Raw genomic sequence first — 8,457 nt, 5'->3', positions numbered from 1 at the left:
ATAAGTTTAAGTTCGCCGAAAGGAACTGTGTTTAGACTGGTTTTAGAGGTAGCCGTCAAATACTTCGTAACAAATTAGCACGCAAATGTCTATGTGTGTATGTGTTTGGAAGTAAGTTGATTTTACAGCACAAATAAACTGCTGAACTACTTTCATCTTTGTGTATCCTGCAAAAGCCCATGTACTGGTGACAAAGGGGAAAGGTTGAGTTCCGCCCACGGGTGTAGATTTGGCATGGACGGAAGGGACACGTCCCCACCAATATCCAGCGATTATCGAATCGTCCCCACCAATAATTAGATCTCTTCGAGTAAAGAAAAACAAAACCGATAGAAAGAAAAGAAAAATGATCTGTCAACGTCTCGTTCACCTAGTGATGCAGAAAGAGTTAAATTACGTTCTCTACTGGAGTCCTACCTCATATGACAAATATGGCCAATGTGATTGGCTGTGCCTTTCAGGGAGCTCTGTTTAGTTTTATCAGCGGCAAGCCTGCGCTGCGAGGACCTGCAAGGAGGAGAGGAGGACGGCAGCAACAAGGAAGAAGCTGGATATAAGAGAGTGTTTCAAAGAAACCTGTAAGTCACTTAAAGTCAAGTTCACTCATAAAATGTGTCCGTCACAATAACGTTACAGGCTATGCTAGGCTTTGGCCCACATCAGTCTAAAATTGTATGTAACCATGAATAACGTGTTTTGGAGGAAACTAACTGCACAACATGCAGCACTATTGGTTATTTCAGTCTCCCAGAGTAGCATTTCTAATTTTGATTGAAACTGTCAGAGAAAACGGCAGCCTCGAGTAAGACAGGATATTAGTTTACAGAGGCTGTTAACATTATATGTCTAATGTTAAAATGTTGGTGACACAATAATTTCATCCTAATGGTACTGACATATTCATAGGGTTAATGTTTGAGACAAAATATCATGAGGTAGTCATGATTTTGCAAATATTCCACCTTGTAGTGCAGTTTGCACAAATTGTTTTAAAAATGAACTCACCCTACAAACATTACTGATGTGTGACTCATCAGCAATGTTTGTATAGTGTGCCTAAAAGGTTGCATAATTTTGCTGAGAGATCTTTTACTTTGTGGTAATCTTAGATGAGTAGTTTTATGGACAAAAACCACCAGGTCATTCAGTGTTCCCTTAGTGCTAATGTGTAAGAGATGTTTGTGTACTATAACTGAAGTAATGCTGTTAAGTCCTTAAAGTCATATTCTTTTATTGTCATGACTCTATTTGAAGCTATTTTTATTTTTGTATGATACCTGATTTATATGGAATATGGCTGAAGTAAATAAAGTCTAAAATACTTAGTCATTTTTTAGTAGTAACATTATATAATTCACATATAAAACTATGAATTGTAATTTTAAATGGTTTAAAAGTATGCAGAATAGCACATGTAGGCAAGTATATTCTCCTTTTTTTTTTATCAAGAAGCAAAGACAAAAAGGAAGAAAAAAAAGAAACAGGGCAGGGTTCGGTGGTTGAATCATCCGTCCCCACCAATGCCAAAACCAAATCTACACCCTTGGTTCCGCCTCATAAAACTGACACCGCTCTGTGAATAGCGCGGAGTAGAAGGGCGTGTCAGCCACCACCCCCGAGTCAAGTGTACCAGAGAAGGCTCTGCAGTTCTGTGACAATGGGGAATCAGCCCACCAAACTCACTGCTGACGAGCAGTGGCTAGAAAAGAAATGTCCAGGCGCCGGACAAATCAGTGCTTGTAGATGGAAATAGCTTGGGAAAGGGTGAAACTGCAGATCACCCAAAGCCCTTGGTGGATACAAAATAAAATATAAATAAAATATTGTAATATACCATTGCTGTTATATAAAAAAAAAGATAATAACTGTCATGGTCCGGGTGTGTGCCAGTGTGTCTCCCTCCGAGCCGGCGTCTCCACCCCTGGGAGGGGCCTCAGTGTTTTTGCTGATCGTTGACATCTGTGGGTAATTAGCCGGGGGACTCATAAGGCCAGCGTTCTCAATCTCTCTTCGCCAGATTCTCTGCTAAACATCAGTCAGTGCAGGCCACCACCATAATTTCCTTACGTGTTTTTTTGTGAATCACCTTTGCTTCACTGTATGTTTGTTTTTTGTGCGCCTCCCTTTTTCAGCTACACCTAACTGTTAAACCCCTGGCGAAGAGCTTCTACTTGGATGCTGGACCTTCTGGCAGTCCCTCAGGCTACCACCAAAACTACCTACCTGCCTCTCTGCCTCCACGCCAGGAGTTTTTGGATTTACACACCCGGATTACTCCCCCTCTATGTCATCTCCGACCTCCGTTGGCAAGTACACAGTACGAAGGAGGATTTTGAGCCAAACAACATTCATATGCCTCCTTATCTATGTTTTGAACATTTGCATTCTGTTACAGTGACCCCGACCTTTTCCTGGACCTTTTGTGACTTGCTTTCCAGTCCAATCCCCGGACCCGGACCAGATCATTATTTAGTTAACGTCTACGCTCACCTTTTGTTTATGAATATTTTGTGTGCACATTAAACATTATTCTTAAAATATATTTTCGAGCTGTTCGGCGTCTTGCGTTTGAGTCCTGTCACTCGTCTGAAACGGTCCCGGCCGTAACAGTAGAATCTGGCCAGCAGTTATGGACTCAGCAGACGCGGAACGGTCAGCCATTCAGAGGCAGGGGGCGATATTAGGAAGTCATGAACAATCTATTCAGTTCCTGTTAGCCCAGCAGCAGACTCTTAGAGATGGTCAAACTAAAATACTTGAGACCCTCCAGGCTCTACAAACTGATATTTCTACTGCTGCTGGTTCCGCCTCGGGCCCCGCGGGCCAAGACTCCGGTACACCAGCTCCTCTGCCTCAACCTGTTGCCGTTGCATCTCCACCTACATCAGCTTTCCGTGATGCTACGTCCCCGGAGCCCGAACCATTCTCAGGGGATCCAGGGAGTTGTAGCGGGTTTTTGCTTCAGGTTGACCTTGTTTTCGGTCGTTCTCCGCGCACATTTGTTGCGGATTCTAATAAGATATCTTATTTGGTGGGTAAACTGCGTAATCGTGCACTTAAATGGGCGGAGGCGTATCTATCGAAGAATCCTTTGTTAACCTGTTCTTATGAGGTGTTTTTGGGGGAATTCCAGAAAACGTTTGCGCACCCCATTTCTGAGGGTAGTTCTGCGCAGAGGCTGCTGGATCTTCGCCAGGGCCGTCAGAGGGTTGCTGATTTTTTGATTGATTTTCGTACTGCTGCCGCCGAAACCGGTTGGCCTGACGACGCTCTGCGTGGGGTGTTTTTCCGGGCATTGAACGAGGGTATGAAAGACCAGCTTGCCTCCCGTGATGAGCCAAAATCTTTTGAGGAACTGGCGTCCCTCTCCCTTCGCATTGACAACAGGTTGCGTGACAGGGAGAGGGACAGGAACTACAAATCCCAGCGCCGTTTACCGCGCTCGTTTCCGGGTACGTCACCGTCGCCGCCTCCGACTGTGGACTCGCATGAGTTTGTCGCCTCGGCTTACGTCACTGATCCCGAGCCGGAGCCTATGCAGATTGGCCGGTCACGGTTGACACCGGAGGAGAGGGAGCGGCGGCGTCGGGCTCATGCCTGTTTTTACTGTGGCTCGCTGGAACACTTGATTGCTGCATGCCCGAAGGAGGGAAAAGGTGTCGCCCGCCGGTAGAATCGGGGATACGGGTGGGCGGTTCGAATTCTGGTCAGAAACCCCGTTTACAACTCCCTGTCACCTTGGAGATGCTACAGAGTACTCATTCGTGCACAGCCTTATTAGATTCTGGTTCTGAACAGAATTTAATCAGTCTCGATCTCGCTGAACGATTAGGCGTTCCGCTCGTGCGCCTTGAGCCGCCCATTCCAGTTAGAGCGATTAATAACCAGGTTTTCACTAGAATTTCTTTTCGCACTGGTCCAGTGTCACTGTGCACTTCGGGGAATCATAGGGAAAAACTCACCTTTTTTGTCCTCGATTCACCTGATACTCCGCTCACTTTGGGTTATCCCTGGCTGTGCTTACACAATCCGCACTTGGATTGGGAGGGGCAAAGGGTTGTCAGCTGGAGCCCTTTTTGCCACTCCAATTGTCTGACTTCCGCCCGTTTTCCCGGCCCGGGGGAGGTTACGGGGACTGACGAATATGTCCCCGATCTCTCAGGGGTGCCGCCTGAGTATCATGATTTGCGGGAGGTATTCAGTAAGATCAAAGCGCAGTCCCTACCGCCCCATCGCCCTTATGACTGTGCGATTGATTTGCTCCCCGGAGCGTCCCTGCCCAAGAGCCGGTTATATAGTATCTCTAGGCCTGAACGTGCTGCGATGGAGGAGTATATTAGGGATTCATTAGCGGCTGGGTTAATCCGTCCGTCTTCGTCCCCCGTGGCGGCGGGGTTTTTTTTTGTAGACAAGAAGGATGGGTCTCTTCGGCCGTGTATTGATTTCAGGGGCTTGAATGACGTCACTGTTAAAAATAAGTATCCCTTGCCACTCATTAGCTCCGCTGTTGAATCGCTACAGGGTGCCACGGTGTTCACTAAGTTAGATCTTCGCAATGCTTATCATTTGGTGCGAGTCCGTCAGGGAGACGAGTGGAAGACCGCGTTTAACACCCCCCTGGGTCATTTCGAGTATCTCGTTATGCCTTTCGGTTTAACGAACGCTCCAGCGGTGTTTCAGGCCCTAATAAATGACGTCCTGCGGGATTTCCTCGACCGTTTTGTGTTCGTCTATTTAGATGACATTCTTATTTTTTCTAAGTCTTTGGCTGAGCATCATTCACATGTCCGTGCTGTCCTTCAACGCCTCTTGGAAAACAGACTGTATGCCAAGGCTGAGAAATGTGAGTTTCATTTGACATCGGTCTCTTTCCTGGGATACATCTTGGCAGGGGGGCAGGTGAAGACGGATCCGGCTAAGGTGAAGGCGGTCACTGACTGGCCTGTGCCTTCTACTCGCAAGCAACTCCAGGGGTTTTTGGGATTTGCGAATTTCTATCGTCGGTTTATAAGGAACTACAGTCTAGTGGCGGCTCCGCTTACACGCCTTACCTCTACGAAGCTTCCGTTCGGCTGGTCCGCCGAAGCTGACAGCGCATTCACGGAGCTGAAACATCTGTTTTCTACTGCGCCCATCCTCGCTCAACCCGATCCGTCTAAGGCTTTTATTGTGGAGGTGGATGCTTCTGATGTGGGGGTGGGGGCTGTGCTTTCACAACGTGCCGGCCCCTCCTCTAAGCTGCGGCCGTGCGCCTTTTTCTCTCGGCGGCTTTCACCAGCGGAACGGAACTATGATGTGGGGGACCGGGAGCTGCTTGCCGTTAAGTTGGCGTTGGAGGAGTGGCGTCATCATCTGGAAGGCGCGGCGCTACCGTTCCTGGTGTGGACGGATCATAAGAACTTGACGTACCTACGCGGTGCGAAGAGGTTGAATGCACGTCAAGCTCGTTGGTCGCTGTTTTTCGCACGTTTTAACTTTTCCATTTCCTATCGCCCGGGTTCCAGAAACACCAAACCGGATGCCCTCTCTCGGCAGTTTGACTCTGACACGGGTCCGGCGGAGTTTTCCACCATTCTTCCGGCCGGCTGTACGGTGGGAGCTATTACCTGGGAGGTGGAGGACGCCATCGACCGGGGCCTCCGGACGGAACCGGATCCGGGCACGGGACCGCCTAACCGGCGTTTTGTTCCCGCGGCTGCTCGCTCCAAGGTACTGGAATGGGTGCACGCTTCGAGGTTTGCGTGTCACCCGGGCAGGGGCAGGACGACTTCTATGGTTAAGAGACATTTTTGGTGGGCCACTCTGGATAAAGATGTTCGGGAGTATGTGGCTGCGTGCCCTGTGTGTGCCAGGTGTAAGTCGCGTACTCACCGTCCTGCTGGGCTGTTGCAGCCGTTGTCTACGCCTCATCGCCCTTGGTCCCACATCGCCCTGGATTTTGTTACGGGACTCCCGGTTTCGGCTGGGAAGACCACTATTCTCTCGGTCGTGGATCGGTTTTCTAAGGCTGCTCATTTCGTCGCTTTGGAGAAGTTGCCCACTGCGGCTGAGACGTCTACGTTGTTGTTGGACCATGTTTTTCGGCTTCATGGCATTCCTGTGGAAATAGTTTCGGACAGGGGTCCGCAGTTCTCGTCCCAGGTTTGGGGTTCTTTTTGCGCTGCTTTGGGGGCCAGGCCTTGTCTGAGCTCTGGTTACCATCCTCAGACGAACGGCCAGACGGAACGTTTAAATCAGGAGCTGGAGGCCGCGCTCCGCTGTGTGACCTGTCATAACCCTGCGACTTGGGCCTCGTATCTGCCGTGGGTGGAATATGCCCACAACTCCTTGGTTTCGTCTGCTACTGGGTTGTCACCGTTTGAGGCCTCTTTGGGTTATCAGCCGCCCCTGTTTCCGGTGGAGGAGGCTGATCTTGCTGTCCCCTCGGTCCAGCATCATCTACAGCGCTGCCGTCGGGTCTGGTCTCGTACGCGGGAGGCGCTGTTGCGAGCTGTGGCTCGCCAACGTAGCTGTGCCGACCGTCGCCGGTCTCCTGCGCCTGTTTACTCACCTGGACAGAAGGTGTGGCTCGCTGCGAAAGACATCCCTCTCAGGGCATCCTCCCGCAAGTTGTCTCCTCGTTACATCGGCCCCTATTCTGTGGACAGGGTCCTCAGCCCTTCGGCTGTCAAGCTCCGTTTGCCTGCTGCCTTGAGGGTTCACCCGGTCTTTCACGTTTCTCAGGTGAAGCCGGTGGTGTCTAGTCATCTGTGCCCGCCTCCGGTGCCCCCGCCTCCCGCCCGGCTCATTGACGGGCATCCTGCGTTTTCTGTCCGGCGCATTCTGGATGTGCGGCGGCGGGGTAGGGGGCTGCAGTTTTTGGTGGACTGGGAGGGTTATGGGCCGGAGGAGCGTTCTTGGGTTCCTCGTTCTTTGATGCTTGACTCTGTGATGGTTTCTGATTTTCTTAGGTCACGTCGTGGGGCGGGTGCTGGTCGGCCGCCGGGTGGCGTCCCTTGAGGGGGGGGTACTGTCATGGTCCGGGTGTGTGCCAGTGTGTCTCCCTCCGAGCCGGCGTCTCCACCCCTGGGAGGGGCCTCAGTGTTTTTGCTGATCGTTGACATCTGTGGGTAATTAGCCGGGGGACTCATAAGGCCAGCGTTCTCAATCTCTCTTCGCCAGATTCTCTGCTAAACATCAGTCAGTGCAGGCCACCACCATAATTTCCTTACGTGTTTTTTTGTGAATCACCTTTGCTTCACTGTATGTTTGTTTTTTGTGCGCCTCCCTTTTTCAGCTACACCTAACTGTTAAACCCCTGGCGAAGAGCTTCTACTTGGATGCTGGACCTTCTGGCAGTCCCTCAGGCTACCACCAAAACTACCTACCTGCCTCTCTGCCTCCACGCCAGGAGTTTTTGGATTTACACACCCGGATTACTCCCCCTCTATGTCATCTCCGACCTCCGTTGGCAAGTACACAGTACGAAGGAGGATTTTGAGCCAAACAACATTCATATGCCTCCTTATCTATGTTTTGAACATTTGCATTCTGTTACAGTGACCCCGACCTTTTCCTGGACCTTTTGTGACTTGCTTTCCAGTCCAATCCCCGGACCCGGACCAGATCATTATTTAGTTAACGTCTACGCTCACCTTTTGTTTATGAATATTTTGTGTGCACATTAAACATTATTCTTAAAATATATTTTCGAGCTGTTCGGCGTCTTGCGTTTGAGTCCTGTCACTCGTCTGAAACGGTCCCGGCCGTAACAAATAACATTAATAATGGCATAATATTAATATGAAGAGGCACTTTAGTCAGTTATGATGTGAGGTGGATAATTGTTAGAAGTAGTCTGCATCAAGCTTAAGGTTTGCTAAAATTCAGTATAATGACATATGAAATAAAGAAAATACCTAAACTAATTAAGTGCATAAGAGGCACTTGACCTGCTTGAAAACCTGTCATCCTGGATGAGATTTTGCTGAGATATAGAGCACACCTATAGTAACAACTAATAAGCTAAACCCTGTAGACAACAGCTAAAGCTACAAGATTGAGAAGCTGAATTAAATATGTGGACACTGCTAAGCTAATGAGCAAGTTACACTTTTTTTTAAATGTATTTATTATTTTTATTTTTTTAGAGCAGGAGCTGCATGCTATTAAAGTTCACACATGCAGCTGTCTGTGAGCTCAGTTTTTTCCTCACACTTCTGATTTGTTTTTGGCAGCAGCTTTTTTTTTTTTCTTTTTGTGTCCTGACTCCTGTGTGTAGCAACTTGTTTTTTTTGTTTGTTTGTTTGTTTTGTTGGTTTGCAACACAAATTTGTGATCATACTTGTGGATCACAGTGACACATAATAATTAGGCATATGATTTACTAATGTCTAGTTTTAGAGCTGTGAGCAATGCATCCACATTGAGATTAAAAGCCTGGTCCATACTTTATATGAAGCTGCTATAGAAAAAATG

General features: G+C 48.6%; 1 protein-coding gene across 6 annotated transcripts; it reads left to right on the top strand.

The window, feature by feature from the left end:
• Window positions 1-1,879: 1,879 nt before the first annotated feature.
• lrfn4b (leucine rich repeat and fibronectin type III domain containing 4b) lies at window positions 1,880-7,686 on the top strand. 6 transcript variants are annotated; one of them, XM_076890618.1, is made up of 4 exons: window positions 1,880-2,035; window positions 2,133-2,306; window positions 2,396-7,450; window positions 7,540-7,686. In XM_076890618.1, exon 3 carries the CDS (start codon window positions 3,637-3,639, stop codon window positions 6,997-6,999), a length of 3,363 nt encoding a protein of 1,120 aa, XP_076746733.1. In that variant the 5' UTR covers window positions 1,880-2,035; window positions 2,133-2,306; window positions 2,396-3,636; the 3' UTR covers window positions 7,000-7,450; window positions 7,540-7,686. The 6 variants fall into 6 exon arrangements, with proteins under 6 accessions (XP_076746733.1, XP_076746735.1, XP_076746734.1 ...); XM_076890620.1 differs by having other exon boundaries at window positions 1,880-2,306; window positions 2,396-5,709; window positions 7,277-7,450; XM_076890619.1 differs by having other exon boundaries at window positions 1,880-2,306; window positions 2,396-5,709; window positions 7,277-7,461.
• Window positions 7,687-8,457: the final 771 nt, after the last annotated feature.

The sequence above is a fragment of the Maylandia zebra genome, linkage group LG12 (assembly GCF_041146795.1).
Source record: "Maylandia zebra isolate NMK-2024a linkage group LG12, Mzebra_GT3a, whole genome shotgun sequence".
In the NCBI taxonomy this organism is placed as follows: domain Eukaryota; kingdom Metazoa; phylum Chordata; class Actinopteri; order Cichliformes; family Cichlidae; genus Maylandia; species Maylandia zebra.
The sequence above is the reverse complement of the archived record's forward strand: the minus strand, read 5'-3'. Positions and strand labels throughout refer to the sequence as shown.

Bases quoted from the DNA above. Each gene is read 5' to 3' on its own strand.
- lrfn4b (XM_076890618.1), top strand. From the start codon at position 3,637: ATGCCCGAAGGAGGGAAAAGGTGTCGCCCGCCGGTAGAATCGGGGATA.